The following is an 18,820-nucleotide window of genomic DNA, read 5'->3' as shown; positions in this document are numbered from 1 at the left end:
GGTAGTGATGGTGGTGATTGTTGTGTTTGTTGTTGATGTTGTTGTTGTGTCTAACACTAACTTTGTACATGTATTTATACTGGTAACCCAACTTGGTCACCAAGCATAATATGTGGTCACCACTCAACTTGGCCACCAAGGTGAACTTGGGCAACAAGGTCAACTTGGCAACAAGGTGAACTTGGCCACCAAGCATATGGAATGTTTCATAATACCCCTTAGACTTTAACCGACTTGTTAAAACCTCTTAGGCCCGGTTCACCGACTTATGACCCGGAATAGAAATTTATCCAACAGGGGCAGGGGCCACCCCTTGAGAACCTTCGCCACTGCATACCCGAACCCAGGTATTTGAAAAACTCGATTTGTACACTTCTACTAATAGCTTCCTTTGTGTCTGTTGATTAAGGTTTGCACTAACATAATAAAATAACAAAGAAATGAAAATTTGCACATCATGGAATTTTGGTTAGAAGTATGGCAGGTCAAGAACAATGGTGACCCAACATTTGATTGGATTTCCATTCTTTGATCCATTTGATGGCATATTTTATTTCAAACTCGGCCACTTCGAAACACAAAGTTAAATAATGTCTTTCCTTTCCTTCACTTTCTTTTATGTCCTTATTTTCTCTCTTTTCTTTCATTACGTATATGAATCTCAAGAGCAAAGCAGAGCGTTAAAGAAAGAAGCTATTAGGCCACTTATCACTAGTTATCATTACTAGTTATCACTGATCCCGGGCATGAGAGTATAACCACTCTATCTAACTTACCAAAAAGTTAACAACCAACAAAGCAAACAACGTGCGTAATTGGCCCTTATATTTGTATAAATAACTATAAGGCCCTTATTAAATGGAAAACTATATATTTCATAATAGTATGATAGCAGTGTGCAACTGGAATCAGAATGGATAGACGGGTATTTATGAGTTTCGGTAACCACTGAATGGGATATTTGAGTATGTATTGGTTAAATAATATTTGCGGGCATGTGACTAGGTATAGTATTATATTAATGATATTCACAGGTTTCTAAGATGTAGTACACATAAAAAAAACATTATGATTATACCAAGTACAAAATAAATATTTGGTGTAATTTTAGATTTCCCATGTGTATAATTAACAAGGGCCTAGTCTAAACGATACAAAATTTGTAGATTTGTGTTTAGTCTAAACACAATTATCTTGTTTATGTTTATATCTTTTGTTGTAAATTTAAAGTATTAATGCGCAAAAAAGTGAAATAAAATTCTGGGTTAAACGGGTTACGCTCATGTCAACCCGCACAACTTGTGTCGCTTTTGTGTTCGTATGTATGACACGACTTTTTGGGTTTGTGTTATGTTCTGGTTCCTGCCAAATTTAAAATCCTAACCGTAAAGTTATACCCAAAATAGACTTTTATATGATTTAATCTTTCGATAGCGCCCAATGAAGCCTATTTTCTCTCTCTCTCGTGGAAAGGGGTTAGACTCTCGTATCTCACATGTTTGTGTGACTATTTTAGCGCAATAAACTACGAGCATGCGATATATACGTTAATTATTATTCAAATACTTTTTTTTAAAATCCACAAAATAATTGAATCTCATGTAGGGGTGAGCCCGGGATGGTACTAGTGCCGACCGGTATCGATATGGAAAATTTGAAATATTTCGGTTCGGTACGGGCATTTCGTACAAAATTCAGGAAATACCGGTATCGTATCGAATCGCACCGATACTGAAATCTCAAAACTTAATGCCGATTCAGTACCAACAACACTAGATCGATACCAAAAACACTCATCCCTAACCAACCTCCTGATAATTTTGAAAACATGTGCTTATTATGATTTGTAAAAAACTAAAAATCATGAAATGTTTCAACCTATTCCCATCGTTATATTTAAAAAAGGAAAATACAAAACATCTACGAACAACAAAAGGTCCAGTATCAGTTTCAGTTTCAGTTTCAGTTTCAATAGGGGAACAATATGGCCAATGAAAATAGAATAGGGGTGTTTCAACAAACCCTAACTTCTACTGTATAAAATATAAAATCAAAGCCCTCAACACTTCTCATCTCATAGCTGCAGCCTCTGTTAACAGTTTCGCCGTCATACAGCTGCCGTCGAATATCGTAAGTATCTCTATTCATCTGTCATGCACCTGATTGTTGTGTAGGTAGAAAACATTCTCTCAATTGCAAATTTTGTGTGTTAGCATCTAATCAGCTATCATAAATTCGATTTAGGGGTGAACAAACCCTAACTGTTAACCGATATCCGCACCGAATTAACCGACGGTTATGGTTAAGTTATTTGATTAATCGATTAGGTTAGGGTTAAATATTTGATTAATCGGACACCAGAAAGATAGATTTATGACATGCTGATACTGAGATGAATATATGTGTGTGTCAATGTTATCCAAAAGTTGTTGGGGATATGTATATGTATATGTTACCTTTATCATGCAATTCTCATTGGATGTCATCGATTCTTTTTATGTGTTCATCTAGTTGAATTTTAGTCCTAGTTATTTAATGCGATAGGCGCATAGGCCTCGCCTGGGGCCTAGGCGTTAAAAAAGCGCACTTGAATAAAAATATATCATGTATATGAAAAATAATATTACTTTTCAAATAAAATAAATAAAAGCTATTATATAATATTACATATCACCTAATTAGTATCAAAAATTCTAAATAGTAGAGATTCAAATGTAATTTCAAAACTTGAAAAACAAGATGTTGAATGTAATTCGTTTGACCTCTCCTAGATCTATGTTTCAGTAGCACTCCTTGGCCCTTGTGCTACTTTTGCTTGGTTTTTATCTTCTCTTGTTTCTGTCCTAGACAATGCCAAAGCGCTCACCTAGAACCTAGAAGCGCTTTTATTAAGCATCGCCTGAAAAATTGGCCTAGGCGTAAGAAGCGAGGGCTTTTAATAACTACGCTTTTAGTTAAAACTTGGCTTGGTTAGTTTGCAGTATTTAACCGAAACCGAAACATAACCGAGCTTCATAGCCTGTGAACCGTAACTGAAGTTCGGTTACGGTTACGTTTACAGTTAAGGAAATTCCACCATTTAAGCTAGTGGTTAACCTCAGTTTGCACTTTGATTGATAAGAGTATGATTTTTTACATCAGAATTTGTTTTCGCTGCTTTGTTCTTGGTTTAAGTTGATTTAAGATGACGATTACACTCTTAATTCACTGCCATATTTTGTTATGTCCCATTCTAGATGCTGCTCATGTAATTGCTGAGATTTTAGGGTTTAAATAGATCGTTTGGCATATTAAAGTCTCTATCGTTAGTGCATTCTTCATTGCTTTTGTATGATTTCAATTGATTGTGCATATGCTGTGAATTTAGCTCTTAAATTTAAGTTCATTGTTTTTGAGGTTTAAGTTAGATCATCTGGTGTGCTAAAATTCTCAATGTTACTGCATTCTTCGTTGGAACAAATTTGGTTTCATATGATCTCAGTTTATTGATTTTGCATGTTTTACGGATTTTGTTCTTAATTCAAGTTCTCACTGTTTTTAGGGTTTTATTTGTCATACACACACAATGCAATCCAACAAAGGAGCTGCTTCCATGGAGGTTGAAGAAGCTGTTCCAACCGAGACAAAAACCATAGCAAAACCGAACTTTAAACCATTGACCGCTCATGAAGTATCTGATGGTAAAGTTCAATTCCGCAAAATCACGGTTCCAAAACATAGGTACACACCCTTAAAAAAAGCATGGATGGATATATACACTCCAATATACGATCAAATGAAAATCGACATTCGCATGGACGTGAAAAGACGAAACGTTGAAATGATGACTAGACGTGACACTCCTGATGTTAGCAACCTTCAAAAATGTGCTGACTTTGTTCACGCGTTTATGCTCGGTTTTGATGTGATTGATGCGGTTGCGCTGTTGAGAATGGATGAACTTTATGTTGATTCGTTTGAGATCAAGGATGTTAAAACGTTGAAAGGGGAGCATCTTTCTCGGGCTATTGGAAGGCTTTCTGGTAAAGGGGGTAAAACGAAGTTTGCAATCGAGAATTCGACCAAAACGAGAATTGTTATCGCGAATACTAAGATTCATATTCTGGGATCGTTTTCGAATATTAAGGTTGCAAGAGATTCGTTGTGTAGTCTTATAATGGGATCGCCTGCTGGGAAGGTGTATTCGAAGCTAAGAGCTGTTACCGCAAGATTAGCTGAGAGGTTTTGAGTCTTTGATATAAGGTTTTGTTATTATTTTATGTCTTGTTTTTGGATAGTTAAAAGTGGTAAACATGATTATGTTGAACTGTTTTAAGAATCATGCATCCTGATGAGTTATGGGTTTGTAAGGAAGTTTGTATTTCATTAATACATTGAATATGCTTCAGTTTTGTGGTGTGTTGGCTTTCTTTTCTTATATATAAGAACGTAAAAGAATTGAATGTTTATTTGATTCTTTTGTTGTGAAGTTTGTTTGTATAGTTAACATACAATTTGGTTTCGGGTTGTCATAATAATTTAGGCATGTTTGGTGATATGTTTAATCTGTTTTAACCAAGTTATAACAACCATTCAACAAGTTTCACACATTTAGAACTTGATTACCAATTGTCAACGCGGCAATGATTTGGACTCGTTTAGATATGTATAAAAGTCGTTCTTGTGTATGTGTTGGACTGTAGGTCATGATAATTTTTTATACAATTAAATTGTTTTCATGTTCAATGATCGAAAACATAATTTACTTGTCATTTAATTAAACTACTGAACAAATACAAGTCTCATTTCTTTATGTTTGTTCATTAAGGTTCGATTATGTTTTGTATGTGTGCACGTTGAACAAAAGAATTTGTTTGTTCAACTGTGTATACGTTTAAATTGGTTACAGACCTCAACATTAAAGATGAAGAAATCATATGATTAAATATTAAGCAATTGAAGTTTAATAAAACAACTTAATAAAAGTAAGTTGTTTAACCTTTATAAACTCGGAGAAAATTTAAATAAAAATATATTAAGTACTTTAGTTTAAATATGAATTAGTTGAAAATCAAATAATACTTTCCTAAATAATACTTGAAAAAATCATTCTTTGAGAAAATCTTTCACTCAAACCGTGTATTAGTGACTTAACCATCATCAAAACTCTTAGAAGTAAAGGTTTGAAGCATCAAATGAACAAACCAAAGTATGCTTTTAAGTAAAATACTTGAGTTTAGCTACAAGAATAATTGGGAAATGATAGGGACACTTTCGCACATATGAAGAACCAACAAATGAAGACAAAAAACAAGTTAAAAAAGACTTCACATGACGTCCATAATGTAAAGAAGTTCAAGACTGAAACCAAATCACCAAAGTTTGGAATAACCATTTGAGTCACTCGATTTCTCATTCATCATTGCATTTAATATTTCCAACATACGATATGTGAAACCTTAAATCCCATTGAGGTGAACCTAAAATGATATGTTTTTAAATACACAATATTTATAACTATTTTTGTGCATAATAAATAATTAAGGATGGAATCAATAAAATGAAGGAAAAGATTGTACAATTATGATCAAGAATTAGCCAAATCTTTTGGCAATAAGCCCTTGAAGGGAACCAACCAAGGTAAAAACTGTTACAACCAAGCAAAAACTGCTATACAAACGAAGTACAACCCATTTGCTAGTCCAAGGTACAACCTTCTTATGCACAAAGTACATTTCAACAGGGAAGTATATGGTCAAAGGCCAAAAGATGATCGAGCCCGTGAATGCGAGAACCTCATTGAAGTAAGGGAATAACATCCCAACTGCCATTGTCAAAACCACATATGCTGTTCTAAAACATAACCGAAGTGGATTCAATCTAAACTCAGGAATTAACGACACCTTAAAGTCCGAAATGTCCCTCGTCAATATGCTTTCGGGGTGCTTTTCTGCATACCATATTTCCACAAGTGCAAATAAAGTCTGACTGTATATCAGTATTAGAAACACAATTAAGTAATCATAATCATATAATTAGTTTAAACATAATTACTTTTGATAATTAGTTTAAACTAAGGTCATGTAATACCTGATACCCTCCAACTAAGTGGAGAACAATGCACGCATTACCAAAGTCAACGAGCCAATACGGTTCATAAAACCCGAACCCGGTCAACAGATTCCCAGGAGTATTATCTCCAAAGGCAGCATAACCAGAAGCACCACAACACAAGTAAAAAGAAGCAGTTATAAATACTGCAATAGTGGAAGTCTTGTTCATGGTCACCTTTTGAGATGGAGGTGACTTTAAAGTACTCTGCATGTTACAAAAATAACATAATTGTTTACAGAAACTAATTTTGGATTACACAGAAGGTGTTTGAGTGGATTAAAAGTTAATTTTGTACCTGTATTTCAAGAAGGATTAACGAAAATGAATTCGAAAATGCAACGTCTCCAATAGCTTGAGCAACCAACCATACTTTTTGAGTCGGATTAGTAGTTGAGATTCCATTGATAATACCTTTAATCTCCCCTTGTTCTGTAATCCCATATTCAGCAAGCAAACTGATTTGATAATATATTTAAATATATTGTGGTAACAGTGTTAATAAACTATTAGAAACCGACCGAGCCACCCAAACTGAAGCAAGTCGGCCCGTCTCACATTTATACAGTTCGGTTTTACCGGGCTGGCGGTTTAACTGTCCGGCCAGCAGTTTGGAACTTGGAACCGGCCATATAAACCAAACTGAACCGACGCTTCTACCCTTTTTCGTATTTGGAATATACAGTTATGACTTATGTATATGTATTGTATTCATGAAACATCTTTATTATTTTAAGATACTGAACACCAGTTAGCAATTTGGAAAAAAACAAATCAGTTCAGATTGCCAAAACCAAATCGCTAAAACTGGCTGTTTTGGTTCCCAAAACCGTAGTTTAGGGGTGTGCATGGTCAGGTTTGAGTTGGTTTTGGGCTCAAACCAAAACTTCGGTTTTTGAAAAGCGTTTGTTTCGGTTTTTTAAGCCTTTTTCAGCTATCGATTCACGTTCGATTTTTTCAGTTTTACCATATGGGCTATACATGTTTAGGCAAAAAGATGGCCCAATATAATGAATTTAGGCCTACATCTTTTAGTTAAATAATGGTTAATCAATTATTATACATTTGGGCCTAAAATATTTAGGTTATGCTATTTATTAAATTATTATAAATTACTTCTAATTGAAAATTAAAAATAAAAATCCATAAATTCAGTTGGGGTTTCTCGTTATTCATTGCATGCAAAACCAAAACCGAACCTGAAATTTGGTTTTTACCAAAACATAAAACCAAACCGCTGGTTTTTGTTTGGGTCTGGTTTTTTCGGTTTCATGCACATACATACCGTAGTTAGCGGTTCGGTCTAGAATTTTTGTCATAACTAGTTAAACTGTGAACGCCTACTTTGTGGTACAGCAGCAAGATCAAAGATTAGTATTTTGAATATAGATATTATTACCTATTACTTGGGCTAATCCGAGTCCAATTCCGATAAATGAATATGTGAAAGACATAATTGCAGCAATAATCGAGAGCCATTTGGTATGAAAAATGTTGGGTATTTGAGAAGCTACTATTTGAATGATTCCAAACATAAGCATATAATACCAATTCTGAAATTCACAAGCAGCATCATGCCCTTCTTTGTGGTAACAATTTGATTGCCTAATAGTTCTGTAATCCAGACATATAGTTCAAAGTTTTTAGAGTTGCTAACACAATATTCAGACAGAAATTATTAGAATAGGTTAAAATACCTCATGCAGATTGCTGATGTGATTACATATACAACAGCTGTTTTGAATAAACTGAAATAAACCAAGCATCCACATACCATTCCATTTTTATATCCTGAAATCAAAGTCACAGAACAAAATTTAATCCAGACGCAGAGTGAAAGCACAAAATAAACAGTACACGAATGTCCCTTTTATAGAATTTTCTATATTTTGCTGGCATTGCCAAATTTTCAAAATATAAACTGTCTTCTAATTAATAAATACTGAAACTAAGGACTTAAATAAACGTGTAAACTAATGCTATTAAATGAGGCGTGGATGGGAGCCACTACGAAGAAGTTATGGGAGTTACGAAGGAAGCTTCGACCTCATATTGGATTTACACGTTTTAGACTAAAACTGACAGAATTGGATTAGCTAAAACTTATGGGAAGTCTCCAATAAACCACCTATGGGCTCCGAAACTCCACTTGTAGCCCAAATTATACTCGTTTTATATTGGCCCCCTTTCTGAGTTTCTGTCCTGTCCAATTTAGAGGCGCACAAATTGGTTCTTAGGCCCAAACTGGTTCAGTTTGGAACTGGTCCGGTTTCGGTAAAAGAAAGTCAAAACTGTTTTATGCCTAAACTGGTTCGATTTAAAACTAGTTTATAAGGGGAAAAGGGTCGGTCCATTCGAAACCAGTTTCAGAGTTCTCAAAGCAATTACAAACCCGTTCTTTTGCCCAACTAGGAGTCCACTAACTCTTTAATCAAGTAAAATCATGGAAGCTTATTAGCATCAAGTAAGGTAACATAAACAAAAGCTGACCTAAAAAGTTGTTGACAGCCTGCAAAAAGGAGTGGTTTATGGTGGTGGTGCCATTGCTAGGATTCGTATAAATATGAATGTTGCTGATAAGAAACGCAGACACGAGCGCGAAGAAGGCAATGGTTATAACACACAAGGGTCCGGCAATCCATCCGAGCTGTGCGAAGCTCCAAGGCATTGATAAAACGCCTGATCCGATGACTCCGGCTATAAAATGTGCCAGTGCTGTCCATACAGTTCCTTCAACCAACGACACCGAGTTAAATGAGTTGAGATTTAAAGTTAATTGAGTTTCAAGTTTCAATACGTCCACAGGAGCAGATGAGTGATTTTGTGTGTTTGAGTTTGGTGAAGTTAAATAAAGTCATGAAATGAACAACCTAACCTCTCCTAGTTTATTAAAACTAGCAAAAGTATCCGCGCGTTGCTGCGGGTTCATGCAAATTATCTTCTCGTATTGGTTTGCAGTGTTTGGTGTTGTGTGTAATGGGCTATCCGTGCGAGCGAGCTGCCACTTGTGCATGGTGGATTTTTTTGGGAGGGGTTGCGCACAAAAATTTTAACATATCCATACGCATTGGATACATCGTGTTTTGTGAAATATTTGCTAATAAAGTAGGTTTTATTGGTTTTGTGAATTTTAATCAACATAAAGGATTAAATGTATGTTAATTGGTGAGTAGTTAGAGTTGAAATTTAATCGGCAGATAAATAAATGCCAAATTAAGACCACTAAGTTGTCGTCAACGAATGGTAAAAAGGGTAAAGTGGTGGCATACGTGATTTTATTATGCACATGCATACTGGCATATGCATATATATTGGATCAATGATGTTATGAATTACCGGGTACTTAAGTTCTAGAAACAAAACTTTTTATTTGGGGCATCACAAACTGACAAGTAGGAATGTGATAAGAATTAAGAAAACGATATGACATTAACAAACTTCCATAGTGGGAGAGACAAGGGTCTCAGTGAAGATTGTCCCCTTTTCGGCCGTAAACCAATTAATGTAGTAGGTCTTCCTAACAGTTTGTTGACGATCGCAATCTCATATAGTTTTGTTGTGCCAACCATAGCAAACAGATTCTGTTTGTAACGTAATGGGTAATGGGGATCCACGAGTGCAAGGATATAGATGCGATTGCGGGGGTTGTGAAAATGAGGGTCCACTTATCTCGGAGTATGGACCATAGGTTGTATGATATTTTGTGCCTTCCCAGAGTATCTGAATGGAGTTGTCAATGCTTCCCAAATGGGCTATAAAAGTTGATTTTGATGGAACATGAGGGAAGACCATCTCTTTAACTTGTTTCATTCTCGTCTGAAACTTAATAACAACATTCATAAACACAGACCAAGCCTCTTAATTGACGAAGTGCAACGCATGTTGACATGGAGTTTCGTTTCCCACATAAGTCGTTCTTACATGTTCCCTATCTGTGTTGAAGGGAATTTGTGTCCATGTTGTTGTTTGTGTTAAATAAATGTGTCTGTAAGGACACCTGCGATACGTTTAATATGCGAAACTCTGTGTCATTTGAAGGGTCATTCTATAATCCCAAAGGGTTTCTTATAGTGTTATAAAGGCCATGAGATTCATTTGTTAGTTGACGTTTGTATGCCATGGCTGTGGGTTCTAGAGAAGCAACTCATTGGTTTGTAGAAACGTATGACATAGTAGGTCATCCAAGTGTGCAAATATATTGGTGGTCATGGTTAGTGGTTGGATGGGAAAGCAAATTATTGATCGAGGGCTATAATAAGTTGTTTGCATCAATCAGATAAGAATACCATTCTTATCAATTCTTGCGTACCAATGCATTGATTTAATCTCATCAATTAAAACCTTATTATGAATCTAAATGTTGTATTGTGATGCTTCAAATGCAAATAAGTGGCTAAGTTTTTTTTTTTCAAATTTCAAACTGATATTTTAGGGTTTTTGATCGGCATAAGAATACGAGTAGATTGATGTAAACCTTACCTCAAATCGGGGATCCTGTGAAAACAAATAGTGTGAAAGTTGAGACAAGTGGCAACTATTTTCAAATTTGGGATTAATATTGACCAACTGTATTAATTTAAGATTATTAAATTCCAAGTTTCCATACTTTTATTATGTTATGTTAATAATTTGGATGGTTGCATGATGGGTTTAAACTAAGCCTGGTAAAACATTCAGGTTGAGTTAGATTGCTTGACTGGTTAAACAAGTTTATGTTAAAACACATTTTAACAAAATGAATTTGGATTAAATTGTATCATTTCAAAAAGTTTAAATTGTTTCATGAAGGTGGTGATTTTATTTATATATATAAAAGCACAACTAAATGCCAATGTAACATTTGTTTTATTTATTTATTTTTGTCACAAAATTTTCTAGATGTTTACATTAGCCTCACCAAAGTTTCATTGTTTTAATTTGTGCTCTCTTCATTATTGTTATATACCATTCAAACTTTTCATGGTTTAATTTAGGTTTATTGGATTTTAATAATCCCTATTGACTGGTATTGGCCGATAATAACCCTTATTTATTTTATCACTATTTATGGTCCCAAATTTTAAAAAGTTGGCCCCCAACCGTTAAAAATGACTTAACGACGTTATACATTTTCCCGAATTTCAAAATTATTTTTTAGAGCTTTTGATCAGAAGGAGGATACGAGTCAATTGATGTAAAATTGATCTCGAAAAGGTGATCCAAAATGACTTGATTTTTGTTAATTGAATGTTTAAACACCCGAATTAAAGCACTGTATCGTCATTTTGGAGGACCCTTTCAAACTAAGTTTTACAACAATAAACCTTTATTATCATTCTGATCGAAAGCCCTAAAACATGAGTTTGGAATTTGAGTATGATGAGTTATTTAATTTAATATGACTTTAAGGCATGAATTTAAATACATACGAAGTTGAGAGTTAAAAATCGTAAACCCTCCATTAAGAGCAAATAGAAAATAAGTATGAATTATGTATTATCCTATTATTCATTTTTTAAATACTAAAAACATGACACTTTTTGTATCATATCCTTTGTTTGATCCATATGATCAGAAACTCGTGGTTGATCAGAATCTTGTGGTTGCTCGTTAGCTTGTTTAATAATCTGCATGTGAATAGCTTACAATCATATTATTAGAAGTAAAAGTGAAGCAAGTCTACCTAAAACATATTGCATATTCATAGCATTTTGTGCAACATTGTTCTTTTTGTTTCGATGATTGATATTATAAACTTTGAGCATGTTACCTTGTCATCTACATGTTGCGCAGCATTGTTCTCACATATTTAACTTCAAAGCTCAAATGTTTCAAATACCTATAACAGATGTGTATTATGAATTGGTTAGTTAAGACAATACAAACTAAATACCAAGAATTAAGGGTGTGCATGATTTACTTTTATTCATTTTTTTGCTAAAATCAAACAAAATATCGATACTTCGGTTTTTGAATTTTTGAAAGCCATACGAGATTGGTTTTTCGATTCAAAAATTTTGGGCCACAAAAAAGAAAGTTGGCCTAGATCATTTTGTTAATTGATAACTAATTGATTATTATACATTTATGCCAAAGTATTCGTGCTACATATTTGTAATATAATTCTTTTAAATTACTTAAAATAAAAAATAACAACTAAAAATTGAAATCATCTGCTGCCATTAATGGTGACATTTACTTAACATTATTGGTACCGAAAATATTTCCTGCAATTTTCTGGAAGAATTTATGCAAGCCGTTTATGGTGGCCGGAAAAAACAGTTCATCTTTTGAACCAAATTGAACAGTTGCATTACATCTATGTACAAATGATTGACCTACAATCACCTGTTTAAGGGAAAAACAAATTTACTGTAAGTGTAACAAAAAAAATGGTGTTTATCTTGGTAGTGACAAAGTCCAGGTTTATTGACTTTTTGACAAATAAAATTACAAAACATTAGTTGAAGCATTATTTGGTTATTTTTTATTTTTTGGACAAAAAGTGTCAAATAACTTGTTTTCCAAATTTTTTTAATGTTATAATGTTGGGGTAAATGTAATCGGTTTGTTTACGGGTCACGGATCGGCATCTTATCGGGTCACATAGTTCAGATGGGTCAACCTCATTTCGAGTCATCGTTGGATAAATGTGCTATCACCAATTAAAGGAAAAAAGGTCTTGTCCTAATATGTTACTAAAAACTTATATATATTTAAATAAAACCGTACTCAAATGCTCATGATTTGCTACAAGATTTGTATTTTAAACAAACAACGTTGTTTTATCTAAAATTAAAATGAAATTAAAAATTTTCCCTTTTAAAAGTAAAAAATGATGAAAAGTAACATATACTTTGTTAAATCCAAGGTAAACAAAATCTACTCAGGATTTGGAAGGAGTAATATACAAACTTTGAAAAGAAAAACTATTCTCTTATATTCAAATCATTGTATTTTTATTTTATTTGTTTATTACAAAGAAGATGTTTTAATATAACCTTTTAACAATCTTAGAATTTTCAGTAGTGCTCGTGTTTAAAATATATGATAAATAATTAACCAATTACTTTGACCAAATCTTACTTTAGAATTTTATATTTGCCTTACACTGATTTCGTTTATGTTCAAATATTAGGTTTTCAATAAAATCTGATACTTTTCGTATCTAAATTCATGCTCTCCTACATTTTTAGAGTAAATTGAAAATTTCGTACTTATTCATTAAGCAGATTTCAGGCTCTATTCTTTAGCTAACGTATTTATATTTTATTTTTTAATCGATTTTTGTCCTTATGCCCAGTAACAGATCCATAAATTTGTTCATGAGGGTGCACTGTTTTTATATGCTCCAATTTCATGGAATCGAATATAAAAAAGTTGGGTCGGTTTTGATGGTTCGTTTTGGTAAGGTTCATCACATAATAAAATTACGAATGCATCCAATTTGATTATGAATTTTTTTAACCAACAAATCCTTCAGAAACCTAAATAACGTTTGAATCTTTTTAAACTTAGACTAAGCTAACAAATAGAACCATTATATTAAAAAAACATCATAGTTTAAACAAAACCTAGTAATTATTGAAACCCACAACTAATTAGAAAAGTGTTTCTATTAACTTTGTTACCCTATATATATAGTGGCGTCTTGTGCTTGTATTAGACATACATACATACATACATACATACCAATAAATAATAACCTCTCTTAACGGATCGTCAATTGAAATAGGTTTCGGTCATCTCTAATCCCTACCTCATATGTTGGTCAACTTAGACTTCTTCCACACACATGTCTTGTTAAATATTTGATGATATCACATATACCAACCGATGACTCGGAATGAAGTTGACTATCTGACCTTGTGACCCGATAAGATGCCGATCCGTGACCCGTAAACAAACCGATTACATTTAACCCAACATTATAACATTAAGAAACTTGGAAAACAAAACCTGGGAGTTAAGAACGTGAATAGTCACCATAATAATAATAGCATATTTAAATCATAACCTTTTGTTTTTTAACTTATTTAGACTCTTTATTTATTATAGAAATCTGAATTTTATATTAATAATCATAATTACTAAAACTATATAAAATCTGACATTGTGACCCGATAAGATGCCGATCTGTGACCCTTAAACAAACCGATTACATTTAACACAACATTATAACATTAAGAAACTTGAAAAACAAATCATGGGAGTTAAGAACGTGGATAGTCACTATAATAATAATTACATATTTAAATCATAACCTTTTGTTTATTAACTTAGATTTAGACTCTTTATTTATTATAGAAATATGAATTTTATATTAATAATTACAATTAGTAAAACTATATAAAATCTGAACATATATTGTGGCTGTTATTACTCCTTATGCCCAATTCATGTTACGATTTGTATCAGACTGCGGAGTACTGCCGAGTCCCTTGCTATATCAATAAAAATACATGAAAAAGAAAATTTAACATTATTGTCTTTTAATTTCGTTGTGTGGTAACGTGTTACTTATCATGCAAATTAATTCCTTTTTTTACTTTGCACTTTTGAAGTAAAACCGTCAACATAAGGTTTGCGAGAAGGACAGGTGTAATGCATGCAGTTCCTCTTGAAACAAAGTACCATCCATCGGCTGTAGATTTGCTTCTCATTAAACGTTAAGCAGTCAGTGCGGAAAAATATCGGATATCAGTCAACGGTCGATATTTGAGATATCGGTTATTGCGATGGTAATTCGGTGAGATATCGGTAATTTTAAATCATGCGTAATTTATATATATATGCAATGTATTTAATAATTAGGAAGTCATCTTAAAGTTATGTTAATAAATATTATTAGGAATTAAAAATGGAATTTAACAATTAGGAATACTAAAAGGTTAAAATAAATTAAAAACTAAAAATTACATCTTTCCATCCACGTTCTCTTCAACAGTTTAACACTTGGGAATACTAAAAGATTAATATTTTAATTTATTGTATTCTCTATTCACCCGACCATCTCTCAACAATTACCTTCTTCGTCGTCATTACATCTTCTCCGACATGAAGTCCCAAACAAATTAGAGTTTCGTCCAGGTTAGTTCATTTTCTACCTCAATCGATATCGTGAAAGTTTAATTATGCATACAAGTAAAAATTGGTTTTCTATTATGTGTGTTTAATGGAGTTTGTTTGTTTTTTTTTTTTTTTGCCTTAGGTGGTTTGAGAGACAGACAAAATAGTTGTTTATATTCATTCAAATCCACCTAAAGATGCAAACAGTTCGTTTGGTTATTGATCAACATTATATAGCCCACATTGTGATCGTGCATATTTTGTTCTATATTTGACTAATCTTTTTCTTTATTTACTTTGTTTGTTTTTCTGATGAAACTGCAGCTATTATCTCTGTTCTTCAGTATTTTCGTGATGGATACAACATTAATCTTCGTTATGCTTTCTGCAATTCAAGCAGGCACAGATGCAAATCCAACATATTTGGTTAAGGTATGACACTTGACCTAAGAAGTTGACTTAAAAATATTATACAAAGTTTTCTAAAATAAGATTTTTTTTTTCTTATTGTGCTGATTTATGCATTATGCACATGGGATGCTGATGGAGCTGTGAAAAGTTGGAATCATCCAATATTTAGCTTTGGGCTTACTATAGAATGGTATTAAATTCTTCAACCTACCATTCCATATTCTATTCTTCATTAACTGTCAACCAAACATGCACTTAGAAGCACCAAATTTCATTACAATGCATAGCAAATATAAACAACACACAAAACCGATTTATAACAAAAAGATGAGAGAAACTTGTTAAAAAGTTTGACTCCGGTACAACTTCCTTATCCAAAAACATATATGTGTTGCTCTTTTCAAGTAGCATCAACATTATTTTTTCGTACAAAAACATCAAAACATTCTAATTTCTACACATCATTCCCCCAAATGAGAACCAACAATGATTAGTCCACCATTCTAAATCCAAAGCCGGACCTTGCTTTACGTTAGTTGTGGTTGTCGTTTTGAATAGTGTATAGAGAGCATAAATAAGTAGAGAAAAGAGAGTTTGTTCTTCATTGGTATGTATGCATGTATACACAAGAAGCCACTATATATAGGCTAACAAAGTTAGTAGACACATAATGACACATGAGAGTTAAGAATATGAATAGTCACCACAATGATAATAATAATAATAATAATAACAACAACATATTTAAATCATAACCTTTTGTTTTCTAAAGGATTGAAAAGTAATGTCACAAAAAATGAAGCTTCATGATGTTGTACCAAAAGCTTTGAGAGTTGATGCATATGTTGGCAAATTACTTTTCTTGCCCTATTATGTAATGACTATTTTGTCCTTGTCATGTAATTGTGAAATTACCTCCATTGTCCATCACTCTTCCTTTATATATAATATAGATAGGGTAGGATATAAAAAAATATTTGTGTGGAAAGAATAGATTATAAATATAGGGTATCATAGTGCTTGATGTTAATTTCTTTAGTGTTATAAGGTTTTGAAGAACAATAAACCAAACCGGTGGCTTGGGTGTGATCAGTTGAAGGGGCCAGTTTTAATCGTTTGATACTTTGATGATTTGTGACTTTGCGTTTTTAAATCGTGGTTATATTAAAATAAGTAAATAAATGATAAGGATTCTTCATGAAATATATATATATAATTACACTAGACGGATGCCCGCACGATGCAGCGGGTGTTTGAACCTGCTAATCACGTACAAATATAAGTGTTTATGGTTCGGTTAAAATCTTGAAATTGTTTAAATCGGTCATTGGTTTGATTTCTTTTTTCTTTTTCTTTTTTACTTTCGGTTTGTTGGTCGGTTTCAAAATTTTCAAAACGTAGTGAACGGTTGGTTCGTGGATTGGCAACCGGCCATATGAAACCAGAAATTACTGTAAATTAACCTAATTTCAATATGATTACTTTTGTAATCTTTGTTGTTATTATTTCACGTCATAGATCTTCCATTAATATTTACCATTATATGGCTAAAATTATCATTTTTTATTTATGATCATCTTAAGTATCATATTATGTTGGTTTTTAGTTAAAATTGATGGTACATTTAAATTATTAATTATTTTAAACTAAAGTTATTATTAAAGTTTAAATTGTGAAACCAAACTGGAACCAAGCCGTTAGTAATGATTCGGTTTAACTTTCAATGGTTGAGTTTGATTTTGGACGACAAAAAATCAGTATTAACGGTTGGACTCACAAGTTTAACTTAAAAATAATCAAAACCGACACTGAACACCCCTACGTAACATATTAATTTACTTAAAATGAAAAAAATTACAACAATATCATATCCAAATTAAAGAGAATAAAATGCTCGTTTTTATGGTGCAATTTGTTTATAAAAATATTAATGTATGAAAAGGCTATAGTCGTTTAAAAATCATGGGTGAGAAGTTAGTTTACAAGTTAAATTAAAAACATAATATGTTTAAAGATGAGGGACCAAACTTGTAAGTTGAATGGATTGTATTTAAAAGACATGTTTACTCTTACTAACACATGTACCTAATGCTTTAAGTGTTGTAAATTACTTAAAAATGAGTGTCTTAATTTGCCTTTGTTTAGTGTATTATATATAGTATAGATAGATATAGATATAGATATTTAAAAGTTATAAAAAAATATAAAATAAAAAAAATGCTAATATGTCATGTTCAACACTTCAATGCATAAACTAACTGATTGTTTATGCATTAACATGACATATTTAAAAGTTATAACAAAATATAATAAAAAAATGCTAAAATGTGATTATCATAAGCTAACGTCACAATATCTTTCCCTTTCTTGTTATTATTTTTATTTTTATATAGATATTTTTAGAAGAAAAAAATCTAATCACGTAACTGATTGTTTAACAAAGACATTTTTTCAAAAGGTAGGTAAGACCATGTGTAGTAGATGGAGCCTATTTACGGACGTTGTGCGACATGTGACGTCCCATCAGTATAAGGGTTTTTTTGGCTAAAAAGGTGTAGTGGATGGGGCTCATTCTAATCATTAACTCATTATTTTTATTTTTTTATAAAAATAAAACAAATAAAATTTCGTTAGATAAAGTAAAGAAATAAAGCCAACCAAGAGGAAGAGTGAGTACTGCTGGTATTAAAAAATGTGGCAAAAAGTTTTAAAAAATCTTCTTGATTTAGACTACATATTTTAACCTTTAGTTTGGCCAAAGCAAAATTTAAATTTAGGGCCTTTTTTGCAAAAGAAAATTTCAACTTAAGAGATAATCATGAAAACCAACATCCATCACAAAAAGCTATGATTATATAGCATGGCCTATCATTTAGACTAATATAAGAAGATAACATGGATCAATCTAACGGATAAACATTTATATTTTATGATTTTGAGTAGTGAAGAAAAATATAGCTCTTTTCTTTAATTTTAAGGTCTTATGATTTTGATTATTGAAAACATGTAGAACATGAATACGATCCTAGACTACTAGTACGTTTATAGGATCTCGGTCTGATCATACAACATACGATCTAGAGCCGATAAAATTTTGGTTGCCTTAACCCTTAACTTAGTAATAAAGACTAAAAACAAGCAAACTTTGTTATATCAGAAACAACATGCAGGTTAACGGTCATTCAACAGTACTGTGTAATTCAAAACATGTCACAACACTAACATTCTAAAACTGATAACCCTCTTATTAGCTTTAAAGAGAATTTACTAT

The 18,820-nt window shown here is 32.5% G+C and overlaps 1 protein-coding gene and 1 pseudogene across 2 annotated transcripts; one reads left to right on the top strand and one right to left on the bottom strand.

Annotated features, from left to right (window-relative positions):
- Positions 1–2,088: 2,088 nt before the first annotated feature.
- Positions 2,089–4,413, top strand: LOC143601223 (uncharacterized; annotated as a pseudogene). The gene is made up of 2 exons (XR_013147613.1): positions 2,089–2,130; positions 3,542–4,413. The product of XR_013147613.1 is annotated as an uncharacterized LOC143601223 (transcript).
- Positions 4,414–5,512: 1,099 nt separating this feature from the next.
- On the bottom strand, positions 5,513–8,842 carry LOC143601218 (putative amino acid permease 7; the record flags this gene model as incomplete). The annotated part of the gene is made up of 6 exons (XM_077078686.1): positions 5,513–5,974; positions 6,069–6,297; positions 6,389–6,522; positions 7,490–7,704; positions 7,788–7,881; positions 8,581–8,842. Coding segments are annotated over 6 exons (1,335 nt in total), but the record flags the coding sequence as incomplete, so codon positions are not given.
- Between the last annotated feature and the right edge of the window lie 9,978 nt (positions 8,843–18,820).

Source organism: Bidens hawaiensis, unplaced genomic scaffold (genome assembly GCF_021521415.1).
Source record: "Bidens hawaiensis isolate Kalapana, Puna unplaced genomic scaffold, B.hawaiensis_p1.1 tig00055915_1, whole genome shotgun sequence".
Lineage (NCBI taxonomy): Eukaryota > Viridiplantae > Streptophyta > Magnoliopsida > Asterales > Asteraceae > Bidens > Bidens hawaiensis.
This window is presented reverse-complemented; position numbering and strand designations above follow the sequence as displayed.